The 17,083-nt window shown below is 30.1% G+C and overlaps 2 protein-coding genes across 3 annotated transcripts; both read right to left on the reverse strand.

Moving 5' to 3' along the window:
* Positions 1-604: 604 nt before the first annotated feature.
* On the reverse strand, positions 605-6,086 carry LOC139776352 (aminopeptidase N-like). The gene is made up of 11 exons (XM_071712924.1): positions 5,488-6,086; positions 4,852-5,304; positions 4,148-4,328; positions 3,927-4,080; positions 3,482-3,563; positions 2,958-3,334; positions 2,510-2,787; positions 2,077-2,267; positions 1,283-1,564; positions 994-1,066; positions 605-896 (listed from the first exon to the last, which is right to left on the reverse strand). Exons 1-11 carry the CDS (start codon positions 6,078-6,080, stop codon positions 759-761), a joined length of 2,802 nt encoding a protein of 933 aa, XP_071569025.1. The 5' UTR covers positions 6,081-6,086; the 3' UTR covers positions 605-758.
* A 3,277-nt stretch (positions 6,087-9,363) lies between these two features.
* Positions 9,364-16,749, reverse strand: LOC139776351 (aminopeptidase N-like). Of its 2 annotated transcripts, none has more exons than XM_071712923.1 (12): positions 16,680-16,749; positions 15,122-15,601; positions 13,408-13,875; positions 12,695-12,878; positions 12,301-12,457; positions 12,105-12,186; positions 11,330-11,727; positions 10,868-11,145; positions 10,489-10,691; positions 9,998-10,297; positions 9,845-9,914; positions 9,364-9,665 (listed from the first exon to the last, which is right to left on the reverse strand). In XM_071712923.1, the coding sequence occupies exons 2-12, from the start codon at positions 15,598-15,600 to the stop codon at positions 9,444-9,446; spliced, it is 2,841 nt and encodes a 946-aa protein (XP_071569024.1). In that variant the 5' UTR covers position 15,601; positions 16,680-16,749; the 3' UTR covers positions 9,364-9,443. The 2 variants fall into 2 exon arrangements, with proteins under 2 accessions (XP_071569024.1, XP_071569023.1); XM_071712922.1 differs by lacking the exon at positions 16,680-16,749 and adding an exon at positions 16,009-16,109.
* Positions 16,750-17,083: the final 334 nt, after the last annotated feature.

A 17,083-nucleotide genomic window follows, 5' to 3' on the forward strand; every position in this document is an offset into this window, starting at 1 on the left:
TTTACATTTATTTATTACGTGTCTAATAACGATATGCAAGCAAGTATTATCTATAAGAAATTATAATAAACCTTTAGAATTATGTGATACATGTTATAAATATATTTATATTATACATCCTTATGGTATAAATGTGCTATTTATATATCGTAAAACATTTATATAATAATCTAAAATTTTATGATTCTGCTTGCAACATATAATGCAACATTTTATTTCAAATTCTTTTTATATATATTTAGAATTTTATAATAAAACTCTACAAACGTCATAATCTGTGTAAATCAATGTTATATCTTATCTGCTCAACGATATTGTGAAATGTCAAATTATCGAAATCTATGTCCATTGTTATAGATACGAATAGATATATATATAAACAATTTTAAAAAATGTCAATATAAAACGCAGTTATGTAATAATTTAATGAAATTATTTGATGAAAATATATTATATAATTTTATTTTATCATTTGAATTAATATAAAAATGATGAACTGATATAAAAATCGAATTAATATAAAAATAATGTATATTTTAAAATTCTAGTATTTAAAATTATTTAAATCCTAAAAATAATGTTGGACAAATTATGAATTATTAAGAACGTTTCAATAATATTTTAATGTGTAACATACAACTAACGTTACATACGTTAAAATAATTTTATTCTCTTTTTATAATATATACTTATAATTTGTATATTTATGTTATTAAACATGAATTATATCTGATTACAATATTATTGTCTCATATGTCTCATAGGTCGGTGGACTGTCTGTTTTCCAAAATGCTATGAACTTTTGATAAATTATCTTTCATTTTGAGTAGCATTTCTTCTCTAGCCTGTAAATGCTTTTGTATATCGATCATATGTTGTTCGGCAAATGCTTTTATCTGTAACAAAAAATAATATTTTATAATTGCAGATAACGACCATAAAGGAACAAACTATATACATATATGTGAATGTTAAATAATAATATTATCTAACCTTGTTAATTTGATCTTCCCTGAAACTTTTCATGATTATATCGTCAAGAAGAAATGAAAGATTGATAGACTGACTGTAAAATACATTACAAAATGGTTTTATTATTATTAAATATGATTGCATTAATATATATCTTAGGAGATAAATATTGGTGTAATTTTCATGAGCAGAAAGTATTTATATATTTAAATTGTTCTATTTTATATTAATATAATTATATTGTAATGATTCTATTATTCACAATATACAATTTAAATAATCTTAAGTAACACAACATAATTGTACTTACTGTTCAGTAAATTTCTCGTAATTATTAATGAAAAATTCAATTGCTGTATCTACATTTGGCAAATTATCGATCATGTTATAGAAGAGAATTCTATGATAGTCCATATCACCAGAAAGAGAATTTAAATGCTTTTCGATGATGTGCAAATTCTCCGAACAACCAAGAAACATATGAGATTCTGATGTTCTCTGTTGATGTTGTACTTGTAAAAACTGATCCCAGACAGACTCATTTGCCTTCATCAGGCCAAAGCAAAACATAAACTTCTGATTGGGTAATGGTCTAATATTGAAATTAGAATAATAAAAAATTATTTGGTTAAAAATTTATACATTAAGAAATATTCCCATTTTATATTATTGTTTTCTAATAGAATGTAATACAGCTATAAAAAAATTATTATTATTTAATTAAATGCTTTTAATTTGCTTAGCAGATTAAATTATAATTTATGTAATCTCTTTGCTTAATGAAATAGTTATATTCGAGTCGAAATTGAACAGTATTAATAACTATATGTATATGTTAATTTATAAACAACGTTATTATGCAAAATATACGTTAAATCGATAGAATTAATATTATATATCGCTCAAAATCGAACAAAAATTCATAGACAAAAGTTCGTTGGATTAAATATCTAAAAGTAATGATTCAGAATCTGATAGTATTTTATGAATAAATTGTTTTTCTGTTACTGGTTGCATGAAAATTGGCATTGCTATCGTACATCTGATAATTTCAAATAAAACAATTTTTCTCAAACGCATATATCTTATTTTAATATAACTTACCGGTTTGCGATTGGGTTTTGCACATATGCAAGTAATTTAGCAGTAATTTTTGCTGGACATTTAACAGGTTCATATGTACATACATAACGATATAGAATGGTTCGAATCTTTGCAGTTAAAAGATCATCATCAGGATTCTCTTCAAAATCAATATTCTCCAATAGTTTATGCATCAAGTTGGATAAATATGGCTAAAAGAAATATTTTATAGCAATTAAGCAACTTACAAATTAAAGATGTGTTTTGAAAAATCTTTTCTTTATCTTGCTTTCTTCCTAATGTTACAATTAACAATTTTTTAAATGGTAGAATTAACAACAACACATTTCATTGAATCAAAGAGTATAAAAATCCTAATTTTTCTTTATTAAGTTTATTAAATCAAATTATTTATTTTCAGTAATATCGTGATCGATTGTTATAGGTGTTTTACCTTAATGATTGTTGCTGCTTCGGGTAATTGCAAGTAGTGATCTAATTTCTCAATAATGTCGAATGCTGAGTACCATGGTGCGGCATCAGTTTCGCGCGACAAATAATTTATAATTTCAATGAAAGTAGCGAGATCAAGCCGTTCGTTCACCATCATGTAATAAGCATCATTCAAAATTTGTACACGGTTCAGAACTGGGATCTTGTCGTAGTTGTCAGAATTAAGAAAGGCAGCAATTCGTTTCCAATTGTTTGTATCGTAATTTACACGATAAAATCCTTTTTAAGAATAAAAACATAAATAATTGATTAATCAAATAATCTATTTAATATTTTGAAACTAATCTATAATGTATTTACTCAACAATCTTTTTTAATAATAATTAAAAAAGCGATGCATGTAGTTTAAAATAACAAAAAGATTAACAAATATATTATAATGTGTTTACCTGTTAGATGTTTATTTACAATAATCCAGTCGTTAGTGTCTACTCCTTCGATTTTCACATCCACATCGTGTGGCTTCAGCCAATGGGTGGCCAATGTAGACGAAAAGTCCAAGTTACTTTGCGTTGCAAAGTTTAAAGGTATCCACCATGCCTCGTTCTCGTTATTATCGATTGTCCGGTGTTTAATCATTTCTTGGCTTATTTTAATTTCGCCTGTAGCATAATCTCGATTGACCGTAACGAGAGGATACCTTGCCTGGTCGAACCAAGTATCCATTACTTCTTTCACTTTAAAATCGTCATGCGGTACATCTGACTCATCGAGGGCGTCTTGCAATGCTTTCCATAAATCATCTGGGGTAGCGCTGCTATATTCACTGGAAAGCAATAACATGATTTTCGTGTGTTTCAAAATTGTTGATAAGTACTTTTAACATCTAATTTGTTATATATTCATTTTTTTACATAAAAGAAAAGATTGTAATAAAATAATAAATGTCTCAAATTTTTTTGATGTTACTAACTGTTTTTGAAGATATCGTATCAAACCGTTTCGAAACACATCTTCTCTCAAAAAATGCGATGCCATTCGCAATAAAAAAGCAGCTGAAAGGTGAAAAGCAGAATATATGTTAAAATATAAATTGTATACATATTTTTTGAAAAAGCAAACTAATACACAGTATAAAGTAAAATAATATTTATATTAATTTATATTTTTAGTCTAAACTTAGTTATAATTTTATTCTAAGTATTTAACAATTAAATAGATTACTTGACTTAAACACATTTTTATGTTACACATGTATTTTTTATAGTTTTAATAGAAATATATAGATCTCTTTACTTTATTCCATTGCATTTAAGTTATACAATAAGATCTTCTGTTTGCCAAAATATTATTGTAACAATTTTATAACTATTTTTATATTTAAGTAATATAATAGTCAATGTCTAAAAATTTCTTGCCTTTCATATACGTGTTGGTAGAATACACATCACGAACATTAAGATGACTAGTGATGTTTATGTGAATCGGCTCAGAAGAAAATAAAGCTGTATTTAGCACAAATTCTTCATTATTCACTACGATAAAATCCATCAATCGCTTTTCTCTGAGAAACTGAGAAAACCAATATTATGAAAAAATGAATATATATGTATGTTCCAATTATACAATTTGCTGGTACCTTGTCAGTAATATAGTATTTTAGATAAGTTGATATGCCTTCGCTTAACCAAAGATACTTCCACCAAATTGGGCTAACTAAATTTCCGAACCATTGATGCGCTAATTCGTGAGTGATTGTCATAACATCCACTATTTTATTGCTAATCGGATATGAGTTCTTGTTTTCAAGTATGCCCTGTCTTCAAATTTTTACATACAAATAGATAATATATATTAAAAAAGAAATTCCATAATGTATTTGTTATACTATTATAATGTAAGCCAATAAATAATTGTCAAGAATATTTTGTGACATATTATGCCTGCAGATATTATATTTCTTTATCTTTTCCTTCTTTTTAATTAAACATTTTTTGATTATCGGATCATAATTAAAGTATTTATTTTGATAATCGTAAAAGTCCAATATAGATAAAGAGATTGAGACAGAGAGTGTTGCGTGTGTGTGTGTGTGTTTTTATAAAATATAATCAATAATATTATATTTATAAAAATTAATACAATTATAAAAATTAATTTCTTGTGCGTTAATTTTGATTTAAACGACTTAATTAATCTATAGCTAAATTACTATGTGTAATATGGAATTAAGAAATCTCCCCCATTCGCACTGTGCACTCTGACTATAATTGCATAAACGTTTATTTTTATAATTAAGAATTCGGAATTATTTTCCTTAATGAAAAATATATTTGTCCTCACTTATAGACGATCACGCCCCAGTTCTCAGTGGCTCTACTTGAATAATGTGGAATGCTAACATGATCCATTTTCGGCACACGAACAGTGCTATTGGTGAATTCTTCCAGCTTCTGTGTTGCCTTCTCAATAATATCGAGAGAATGTGCGACATAAGGAAGAAGGTGTTTTGGGGCCCATATTTTAATGGTGCCATCCAAATTCGAGATGTAATCATAATCAGCGATCACAAATCCTAATAAGTTGGTAGACATGATAGGAGTTGCCTCGAAGTATGTCCATAATTTTCCGTCGACCGCATCGATTTCCGATCGCGTGGACGGCATATTCGATAACGCTGTGTAATTAGGATAGTGCTTTATGGAAAATTTGAAGGTCGCTTTTATGGCAGGTTCGTCCCAACATGGAAACGCTTGTCGCGCAGAGGTTGGTTGAAAATGTGTTGCTGCTAGCCATCTGTAAATTTATTATAGTTTGCTTCAATTTATGAAAACATAAGATCTCTGTGTTGATGTATAAATTATTATGCAATTATATCGCGAGAAAGCGATAGGTCTTGTGGTAATTAGAGACAGGCGAAATAATTAAATATTTATAAATTATTAATAATTTAAATCACTTTTTAGAACAATTACTTACACCTCGTTTCCATTGTCGTCGGTATAAAAACTTCTGTAAAATCCATGTGGCTCTGTGTGCGGGAGTATCACGCCTGTGAAATTAATATGCAGCGTGTAAGCTCCAACATCCAGCGACTCCTCAAATCGCAGAGTCAAAATTTGTGTTTGTCCATTATATTCATGCTGCTTTGGGGCATACTCCGATTTAGAATTCTCGTCATCGTCTACGCCTTTGCGAGTTATCTTCGTCAGCGATTCGTCTATTGTGAGTTTTACGGTGTGCAGTGCGATAGTGTTCGTCGGTTCGCGCACTTCGATATCGATGCTCGTTTCGCCATTAGTGGTGAAATTACCATCTACAATATGAGGTATTAACTTTACATCGTAATGAATAGGTACGACGTACTTTGGTAGACGAAATTGATTCTCCTCGGAATCTTCCACTGGTTTATTATCCGCTGCTTCGTTATCTTGAAGAGGAACGCCTTGACCGACGACAAATAATAAGATTACTGTCAACAGACTCTTGACGATCGCCATAACGTAATTACAAATGCAACGATTCTGAGCGTTTATTTCTAAAAGACTGATAAAACGATCATCTGCTCGCATATAACATTTGGAACGTTGCGACATTGTATTTACATGCCGTATATGTGCTTAGTTATGAGAAAATATCTTTAAAAGATATTATCGCTTGACTGTGTTGCTACAGTTCCTGCATAGGTCATCAACTGTGCTATTTTTAATTTGTCTTTTAGAATAGCATCTTTCAAGTGGATAGTATAAGAGAAAGATATATCTAAAGATGAAAGTAAATAAGTACTCTCATTGAAAAAATATAACAGAGGTTAAATTATATTAATTATTTGAAATAATTAATAATGCAGAGAATATAGTAATTAAAAAATAAAATAATAATAATCATAATAATAATTCGACAGCAATCTTATAAAAAAGTTATTTTTTAAGCAACATGTTTTTGCCTTAAAAATCATCTAATTAATCTAATTAAATCGTAATTTTTTATTGGTTCTATAAAATTATAAATCCTTTTCCAAGAAAAAAAATTATAAAAGTAGGGGAGACCGGGGCTAAGCCGACACTATTTTTTCAAAGGCAATTTTTAATATTTAATTAAAATTTTTAGGCAAATTCAATGGTACATATTTAAAGAGTGTTTCTTCAGGTACAAAATTGATTCAGGAAGTTTTGCTGTACGTCGCTTTGTTTTGCCGCCAGGAAAGAAAAAGTGACGCGAAGACAAATTTTCGAATTGAAAAATGCCGGGGCAAACTTGACACCCCGCCGGGGCAAACTCAACACTTTGTCTGATCGACACAATTTGATCTGGAACTTATTTTTTACTGTCTGAAAATGAAAATACATTGTTTATTGTGTATTTAAAAAGTACAAAAATTCGGAATAAAGTAGCTAGAACAATCATTTGAAATAATGAGAACAAAAATTGTTGAACTTTCAATTATCTTCATCTAAACTCATGTCTGAAAAACAATTAATGCAGGTAAACTCGCGATCGGACGTGCGCATACATTTGTCATGAGCCATACGGCTGCATGACAAGCATCGTTTGTTACTGGGAGCCGACGAAACGGCGTGGTGTTGACTTTGCCCCGGACGTCGTTTTTCACTTTTGTCACTTCAAAAACATGAAAATTTTGAAAATATCCAAAAACGATTATCGGATTCATATAGAGCATCAAATTTCCCATCAAAATCACTTACCGGTAGATTCGCAAGAGTAAAGCTCGATGAAAGAGTAGACATTTTCGAGAGATCAGAAAAATTACTTTTCACTATCAAAAACGCTTATGTCGCGTTAAAAATTACACTATAACTCAGAATGTTACCAAATTCCGTTGATAATACTGGCACATAAAGACGCATTTACAGTAGGAAAGGCAAGTTTCTACGATAGATTTAAATTGGCAAAAAGCCTAGTGTCAAGTTTGCCCCGTTGTCGGCTTAGCCCCCCGGTCTCCCCTATATAATTTTTAATAAAAATTTTTTTTCTTTTTTAACGTAAAGTTGACTCATCCCTTCTCCGTTTACATGATTTATACTTTAATCCTGAAAAAGGATTTATAATTTTAAAACCAATAAAAAATGACACGTACGCGAAAATTAGGTTCTGTCGGTAACTCCACAGCAACGTCTTAAAGAATTGATTTTCAAAAATGCCTGCTTCTCATAGTCGGTATTCTTCTTTTATCTGTTATCTATGTACTTGTTTATATAACGTGTTTAACGTCGCGAATGACAACCAGTATATTTTCTTTGCTGACTCTCGATGTAAGGTAAACACTTGCGATAATCTCTGTTAACCTCTATAATATAAGTGCAAATGTGGAGTTGCATTCAGCACAATATAATACTTCTTACTATATATATTACGATAAAGAGATATCTCAACCGATAATGACAAGGGAATATAACTAGCCTTGTAAACCGAGCTGTTCTATTATCAGATGATCACCTCCATCAAAGAAACATTAACACCGTTAAAAAAATTTTACTTAATAACTCATTTCTCATTTCCCATAGAAATAATAAATAAACGAATTAATGCCAGACTTAAACAACTCGCTAACACAGTGGAGAGTGAGGGAGAAACACATTTCTTTTGATGCACGAAGATGCGTAGCCATACCGTACGTGAAAGGTTTAGGTGAGGATATCCGACACATTTTTAATAACGTCTACCTTGATAATACTGTGTACACCATCCCGAAAAAACTTAAGGGAATGATAAAACGTCCTTTCTAATGTATTGTTATCGTTACGTCCGGAAAGCAGTCAGTACATCTCTTAACTCCGGTATGTGAACATGTGTAAGTCGTTGCTCCACGATGGTGTCTTGCTCGAAAATCCTCCTGTGCATAATAACGATAGCACCGCTTTACAGTTGTCACACTCTTCAGCAAAAATGTATTCCCTGTTACTACTGACTTAAGGCTGATCTACAATGTGCTCTTTGCTTTCTGTTTTCTGCTCTTAACCTCTTTGCGACTATCTCGTATTTCGCAATTCCGTCGCATAACGTGATGTTTCTTGTCTCTTCTGAAGTTCGTCAATTTTTATCTTGGGCGACAGAGAACAAAAAACATCGCGTTACGCGACGGAATTGCGAAATACGAGATAATCGCATAGAGGTTAAGAGCAGAAAACAGGAAGCACACACACACACACACACACACACAAAGAACACATTGTAGATCAGGCTTTATTATATGTAAAAAAACGTTTTTCTTCTTTTTTTCTTAATTTTGTGTGTGCTGGTTTCATTTATTTAATTTAATTTTTCCAGCGGTAAACTTATGATTATTTCGGTTAAAATCATAAACATTAGATGTGCAAGTCGGGAGTAAAAATTGATTTTGATTACCAGGTATTGCTTTTAATATCTTTAACAATTTAAATACTTTATTTTATCTCGTTGACCAATACTATTGTCACAGCAAATTAGTTGTTTAGATTACTTGATAAGGACCCAAACGAATCGTAAAGTCGTTTGTCAGTACACTCGTTAGCCAATTGTTGTCGAAAATAATAAACTTTTTCTGGTTAATCAATAATGGCGGAACAATCAATTATTTCTGTAAATTAATGAAATATTGATACATTTCTGCAAGGGTTGTACCTTGTTTTATAAAAATAAATGAAAAATACGTATATGCGATTATTATTTCCATATAATTATATACTCTTCTTATGTGTTAATTGCATGTATATCTGTTCATAATATCTTTATATCAATAATGCACATAATGTTTTACAATAAATAATAATTAATAGTAGCTGTTTTTAATTATTGACCGATTTGTTTTAATAATATAGAAGCATGTATTATAGGTACTTAAATATTTACATCTAATTATTTTGCTCATTCTACACAAATTTTATTTACATAATATTATTAGTAAAAATTATAACAATTTCTGTTGACTCGATTCTTCATATTATGGTGAAATCTTCATACTGTAAATTGATGGAAGTTATCGATGAAGAGATATTGAATTCATTGTAATATGTAATATTCGTAAGTGGGTTTGAACTTTTATGATCTAACCACAAACGGATTTTGTTTACTATTGTTTCTATTAACTCCATATTTTGCTCTTGGAATTTTACAATTTGTGGTACTTCCATTCCAAGCTTATCTAAAAGTGCTCGTAACTGAAAACGAGTATATTATTTTAGTATATAAAACATTATTCTATATATACAATTCTGTACAAGCTGTAAAAAATATATTATATTATTTTTTAAGTATATACATTTTTTAAAATAAAAATTTGTTTATATGTATATATTATTATGTAATATATTTCTTCGCCTGTCTGCAAAGTCTATACCTTTTGTACTTGCTTCCTAGATACAACATTCCAACTAATATCGTATAACAAGTCCATAGGATCGTCAACTCTGCAATAAAAATTCTGTGCGTTAGCTACATAATTCTGTGAAAAAATGTGCGCAGGTATCGATATCAGATACAAGATTATTACCTAGTTATGAGTGTATCCCAATGATTTGCAACAAAATCCAACACCACATCAATATTTGGAAAATCTCCATTTAATACCGAGTCGATAACACGAGGAACATCATTCTTCGCGAATGGTGAATCTTCTGATATAGTCATATTTAGAAATTTCTCGATAATAGTCCGGTTTTTAGAATGTCCAAGGCAGTATAATGTAGGTTCAGACATGTTCGTGTACATATACAGCAGTTTGTTCCAAATAGTTTCATTCGCTTGTTTTATGCCATTACAGAATGTCAATCTTTTCTCTTGCAATGAAGTTCTAAAGCAGAATTTTCAGGAATATTGTATACAAAAAAAGTACTTTCAATATCATTTACTTTTAGTAGATATATATTTAGTTTTAAGATAAGATAGAGATAATTTCCGCATAGCGATTTATTTTAATGTATATTGTATTACTTATTTTCCTCTCTTTCTCTCCATATAGAATATTTTATATTTTATATTTACCTGTTTGTGAACACCTTGTTGTGAAATGGATTTTCCAAATAAACAATTAATTCATTATAGGTATTATGTAGGCATGCAGGATGATCGAAGGCGCATGCATTTTCAAAAATAGAATTTCTTGCCAACTTTGTGAAATAATCTTCATTCGGGTGAAACTGCATTACAGTTTCTACTGTATTATTCATCAAGTCCAAGACATACGGCTATAATTACATAAATTCGATAAATTTTGCAATATATGTGTAGTATAAATTGTAATATAGAGCATTTTAAAATTTAAAATGGCTGTAATGAAAATTTGATTTTTTTAATTTTCTGTGTAACATTTTTTCTGTGATTTTTGCACAAAGATTTTATAATATGTAAAATCATAATTTACCTTAAGCAATTTACCTCCTCCATTGTAAATAAAATATTTAGTTGCATCTCTCAAAATTTTAAACAACGAGTTCCACACTACGTAATTCGTTTCACGTTTCAAATATTTTGTGACGTCCATGAAAATTCTGGGATCTAATTTGTCCGTGAACATAAGGTAAATCGCGTCGTTAATTATTTGTGCGCGATTCAGTACATGAATTTTTGTGTAATTCTCAGAATCCAGATAATCAGCAATTTTCAACCAATTTGTTGTATCATAATTTACACGATAAAAACCTGCAATTATTAATATAATTTCAATTTAAATATATAATGTTATCAAATATTGTTTAAATCAATATCTAAGTGTGCTTAGATTCATTATTTCTGCAAACGTACTTATAAAAGTGATAACAGATAAATTTATAATTGATTCATATAACATATAAAGACAAATACTATACATCTATATAAATCTTACCAGTTTGTTGAATGTTCACAATGATCCAATCTTGCGGGTCGATACCATCGATCACGAGCTCCTCAGTTTCTGGTGACAACCAGTGCGTAGCTAAAGTTGTCGAGAAATCCGGATCGATGCGAGTTGCAAAATTTATTGGAATCCACCACCTATTCGCAGAGTCTGCATTATTGGTATCCTTACGTATACTCATCTTTTTATACGGTTGATAAAATTCTTGTGTGATCTTCGTCTTTCCAGTATGTTGATCTCTAGTTACTGTTACAAGAGGATATCCTTTCTGTCCTATCCAGGTGTTCATTACTTCTTGTATTTTGAATTTGTTCTGTACTGCTGATTCATTAAATGCGTCTTGCAAAGCGTCCCATAAATCTTCAGGCTTGGCTACGCCATACTTGCTAATAATTTATTTTTATATATAAATGTTGAGTTTATAGAACTATCTATTATAGCGTTATCTTTATAATTTTTATGACAATTTTATGAGATGTATTTACTGCATAAGAAGCCATAATACATACATAGCATTTTAATGTACAACGCATTTTGCATTATACATTATAAGATAAAGTATAATATATAATACATAATAAATGTTATAAATTTGTATAATATTTGTTATAATATATCTGAAGATTGTTATAGTTATATTATGGCTTCCATTAGTACTAAAATAATAGTGTTTTAATATAATCTGATTAAAAGCATATTTGCTCTGTAAATATATAAAGTAAATATAATTTATTTTTATATAAAATTGTAATATTTTACTAACTGCTTATCAAGATATTTGACGAGTCCAACATGGAATACATCATCGGAGAGGCAATGTGAAAGCATTCGTAAAAGCTGAGAAGCTGAAATAATAATTGTATTTCTTTAGGAAGGATCTGCGACTTTCTTACAAGTTCTGATTTTTAGCAAGTCTCTGTTCGTTAATTAAAAAAATACGTATATGCGTATATTGTTACCTTTGTGACTGTTTTGTGATGAAACTTTTAAATTAATTTCTTTAATAGTATTAAGCTCTACATTAACTGGTTTTGCGTATTCAAAACTGTCTCTAAGAAGTACTGAATCCAGTGTTTTCGTAACTAAGAAGTCTGTAACTCGCCAATCTTTATATATCTAAATATAAATAGTTTATTTAATATTTATGTGTATTTAAATATATTATATATATTCTATATTAGATATATACTATAGTATGCGCTAATTCTGACTTTTTTTTATAGACATGACAGAAGAAAGTCGTAAATGTATTTTGCATAAACTGTTAGGTGATAGATGTGTATATCCCTAAAACACCGTTGAATCACGATATAAAGTAAAATGCATTCCTGAACTTTGTTATCAAATTTCTACCTTATCAAGAATGTAATACTTGAAATAATTAGCAAGCCCTGCATTCAGCCATATATCAGTCCACCAGGAAGGACTAACAACATTGCCGAACCATTGATGGCACGATTGATGAATGACATTTTCTGCAATTCTGTACACCGCATCGATTGGACTACTATCTTTATTGTACAGTACTGTGACTTCCCTACAATTAATAATCATTATATATGTATATACAAAATGTACGTTAAAATCTTATTTTATTAAGTATTTTAGAGTAATGAGACATTATTCTAACACACACATACATATTATTTGTTAAATTAAAATACTCCATTTTCTAAATTTAAGAATAGTTAAAAATAGTACATAACATTATCAAAGCGGACAAAGAAGACAGAGAATTCAGACAGCATATCTAAAAGACGTCTTTTAGACATGCGTGCTGTCTGAAAATATTTCTACACATACAATATTTTATATATAGACAAAACTTGTAACATTGCAAAGTAATAATAATATTTATTGCAAGATATTGCATTTTTTTAAATATTTCTAATTGTACAAAATTAATGTAATACGATTTTATATACAAATAGATTTTCAATTCGTCCAAAGCATTCACGAGGTGTCGTATCACCGAGATATTTAATGTATTGCAATGCTTCATTCTTTTGTGTATGTGTTATTACATACGTTTCTACGTACGTTTCTACGTACGTATCATGACATACCTGTAAGTGATAAGCCCCCAGCTTTCCATGTCCTTATTGTACCCAATAACATATCTGTCAGGAAGCGCAACATGATCGATTTTAGGCAACCGAACGGAACTGTTGGTGTATCGTTTCAATTCGATCGCCGCTTTCTGGGCGACTTCGTGGGCGAAACTTGCCGAGGAAATTACGTTGCCTCTGCTCCAGATGTTGATGGTGCTATTGGAATTGCTTGTATTATGAAGATCGAAGATTAGGAAGCTGACTAGGTACGTCGCTATAACGGGCGATTCTTCAAAATGTGTCCATATCTTTCCGTCACTCTCGTCAATTTCCGACTCTTCGGAAATCGGCATGTTCGAAATGGCCGTGTAATTGCGATGGTGTTTGACGGCAATCTTAAAAGAGGCCTTTAATGCCGGCTCGTCCCAGCAAGGAAAAACAGCGCGTGCATAAGTCGCCATGAAATTTGTCCCGGCAAACCATCTGTGGAAATTTCAGCTGCTACTATATCTCATTAAAGACAATGAGTTATTTTTGTACGTTTATTTTTATTCATGTCACTATTATTTATTATTTTTCATATTGCACACCGAGAAGAATTTCATACTCTGTCACAACTCAAAAATTTACAATTTTCAGGAGAGAGGAAAAACAAAAATTTAATTCAATTCTTTTGAATTGTGAGATAACTAACGCAATTTCCATTACGATATTTTGTTATAATGGCACTTATACTGTTTCTTGAAGAAATATGATTCTGAAAGAAATTGTCATTAAAATAATTTTCAGCACTTTTTGATAGTGGTTTTTTAAAGATGTGTCATTGCAGTAATTGTTATGTTTTCAGTAAACTTGTATATAGGCTTTAAAAGTAGAAAGAATATAAAATAAATTTTATTTTAAAGAGATAGTCAATATATTTTAAAATAAGTACAAATGTAACAAAATAATGAAGTATTAATAAACTACAAAACTTAAAGAACGTCCGAAAAAACATAGCAATTATTATTATTAAAAAAAACTGTTAATTTTTTTAAAATTAATTAAATTATTAAAAAACAGACTCGTAAAAAGTATGACAAAATTTTGGAATATTATTGTCTTCGAGAGAAGTTCTCGAGTATCATATTTCTTTTCGTTTCCTATAAAGAATTTTTTGAAGTACGCTAGTTGTAGTTCTAAATAGGCAGCGATAGATTTTGATTTTCTCCTATTATTTACTATTACTTTTTTGTAATTTTGAGAGAAAAATGTTTTAAAAAGAATATAGTGTAAGGACTATTTCTTTTACTTTTATAATCTTAATGTCTGTCATAACAACCTCATTCTCAGTTGTTTTTGAAAAATTGTTGCTAAGTAAATTTGCTAGAGAAAATTTACTTATCTTGCAATAGAATACTGTCACAAGTTAAAATATTTTCAAGTTGTGATGTTATTCCACTAGAAATACACACACACACACACACACTGCGACACACTGTATTTATTCACTTATGACACTATTCATCCAGCGACCGCAACTTAATCGATTTAAAAGAATAACGACACTTCTGCTCTCATGCGGCGAATTTTGCATAGAGACATTGTAACACTTATTATAGCATGTAGGGAACACCTTAGACATACTCTTTATGGACTTAACATAAAATCTTTTTAGTTGTGACAGTCTTCTCGGAGTGCGATATGTAAATTTAGAAACTGTGAGTATAAAGAGTAATTTTACACTTACACTGTATCTCCCGCGTCATTGATATAAGAACTTTGATAGAATCCATACGATCTGTCGTTTAGTATACCGGAAAATTTCAGATATAAAATATAATGTCCAGCAGGTAATTCCTTGTCAAAACCAAGAGTCAATAATTCGGTTAGGTTGTTACTGTCGTATGAGATAGGAAAGTAAAGGTCTGCAGGTCCGGTGTTGGTTTTCAGAAAAGTTGCGTTTTCGTCTATTATCAGTTTCTTCGTATGCAGCGTGAGAGTTCTCGTCTGTCTCAAAATCTCGATGTTAACGAATACTTCGCCGTCAAATGTAAAGTTGTCCGGAGTGAGGTGCGGGTTCAATTTAAGATCGTAAAATAGCGGTTTTGTGTGATTAGGTAGCCGATAATTTATCCCCTTATCATTCGAAATTGAATCTTGAATGACAGCGGCGTCTGTCGCGATGAGCGCAAAAGCGCAAATGCAAATGATTTCGTACGTCAACATTCTGGAAAAATAAAATAATTATTTTAAGCATATATCATAGACATTATCGAGAGGTTTTTCCTACTGATAATCAACCCATGAAAGAAAGTAGCTCTCTTGCGTATATTGTTATTGTGAATTTACTTGAATAAACGCTAATTGTTTTCTAATATCATTTATCCGTTCTCAGATTATATCAATACGTAACTTAAATTTACGCAAATAATTTTAGTTTTTTATCTAAAATAATGTACTATAATTTGGTAAAATTAAAATTATATATTTGCTGTATAATAATATATAGTAATTGTTTAATTTGTTCTATATTATTTTGCATTACATACTTTTCTGAAATATAATAATGATATAGATAATGGTCTATCTTAACTTAATGTTTAATATCTTAATAGAATTTACTCACGTGCATACCTCGTATTCACTGAAAAGTAGTCTTGCGTTATCAGAGAAGCGTGGTAATACCGCAAAGTATAACAAATGTAATGTGAAAATGCGTCTCTGCGTCAAACCAGCTAACGTGACCGTAATGTTAATTAAATGAATTAGGCATATTAAGCAATTGCGTCGGGTATATATCACGTTCAAGGCTGAATTTAGCTTTACATAACTTCCACAACAAAGAATAACAACTGCCTTACGGAACGTAAAATGATATTGGATAAATGTCTAATTAATTAGCATAATGAGTCAACAAGTCAAACAAGTTAATTAAAATGCGATTCATATAGCTTGTTGACATCAAAAGTGTACTGATTTAGATGGTCGTCGTATTAAGTTTTTTACAAATAATTATGAAAAAATATTAAATTACTATTTGCTTAGTTATGGAACGCTATCTTTAAATAAGAATACAATAGAATATCAAAGAAATAACAGCGTTGTTATCAGAAAGTTTGAAATTAATTTAAGAATTCAAACTTCAGGTCTCTTGAAGAAGACAATAAAAATTTTTAATACAAAATAGCAAGACGCTGCCTAGTTTTATACAGTAGCATTTATTATTTTTATTTACAGATGGTTTAATTGCATCAATGGATATTTATCGTTATCTTTTTTTTACGTTATCTTTTTTGCATACTTACGTTGTTAAGCGTTGCAAGCTCTTATGGCGACGGTAACGATTCTACTAGTCGAGACAAGTGCTACTCTCCATTTATAAGCCTCTTTGCTACGATTTCCAGAAGCGTTTGACGTTAATAAAGTGTGATCTTTTCGAGGGAAGCAAAGCAAGGCAAGTAATTTTACCAAGTAGATAATAAGAGTAATGATACGACTCATATATATGCGCTTCGACATTTGCATTATTAAGACTTATAACAAAGACTTGCAGACTTATAACACAGTTCTTTACAGTTATTTAGATGGTTACATCGAATCGATTTAATTACGGGGAGAAAGGGGATTTTACTCCAACGGGAACTGTATTATAAGTTTGACAAATCTAGTCGGCGCGCAGTTTAACTAATGTTGGAAAAGATATGTGTAA

The sequence above is a fragment of the Temnothorax nylanderi genome, unplaced genomic scaffold (assembly GCF_030848795.1).
Source record: "Temnothorax nylanderi isolate EJ_2023f unplaced genomic scaffold, tnyl_v1.0 TNYL_tig0117_pilon, whole genome shotgun sequence".
Classification (NCBI taxonomy): domain Eukaryota; kingdom Metazoa; phylum Arthropoda; class Insecta; order Hymenoptera; family Formicidae; genus Temnothorax; species Temnothorax nylanderi.

Excerpts from the sequence above, each read along its gene's own strand:
- LOC139776352 (XM_071712924.1), bottom strand. The coding sequence starts at position 6,080 with ATGCGAGCAGATGATCGTTTTATCAGTCTTTTAGAAATAAACGCTCAG. Across the intron at positions 4,081-4,147 it reads AATACTATATTACTGACAAG|TTTCTCAGAGAAAAGCGATT; the intron begins GTACCAGCAAAT and ends TGGTTTTCTCAG. Across the intron at positions 2,788-2,957 it reads TGTAAATAAACATCTAACAG|GATTTTATCGTGTAAATTAC; the intron begins GTAAACACATTA and ends ATTCTTAAAAAG.
- LOC139776351 (XM_071712923.1), bottom strand. The coding sequence starts at position 15,600 with ATGTTGACGTACGAAATCATTTGCATTTGCGCTTTTGCGCTCATCGCG. Across the intron at positions 12,458-12,694 it reads AGTATTACATTCTTGATAAG|ATATATAAAGATTGGCGAGT; the intron begins GTAGAAATTTGA and ends ATTTATATTTAG. Across the intron at positions 9,666-9,844 it reads CTAGGAAGCAAGTACAAAAG|TTACGAGCACTTTTAGATAA; the intron begins GTATAGACTTTG and ends ACTCGTTTTCAG.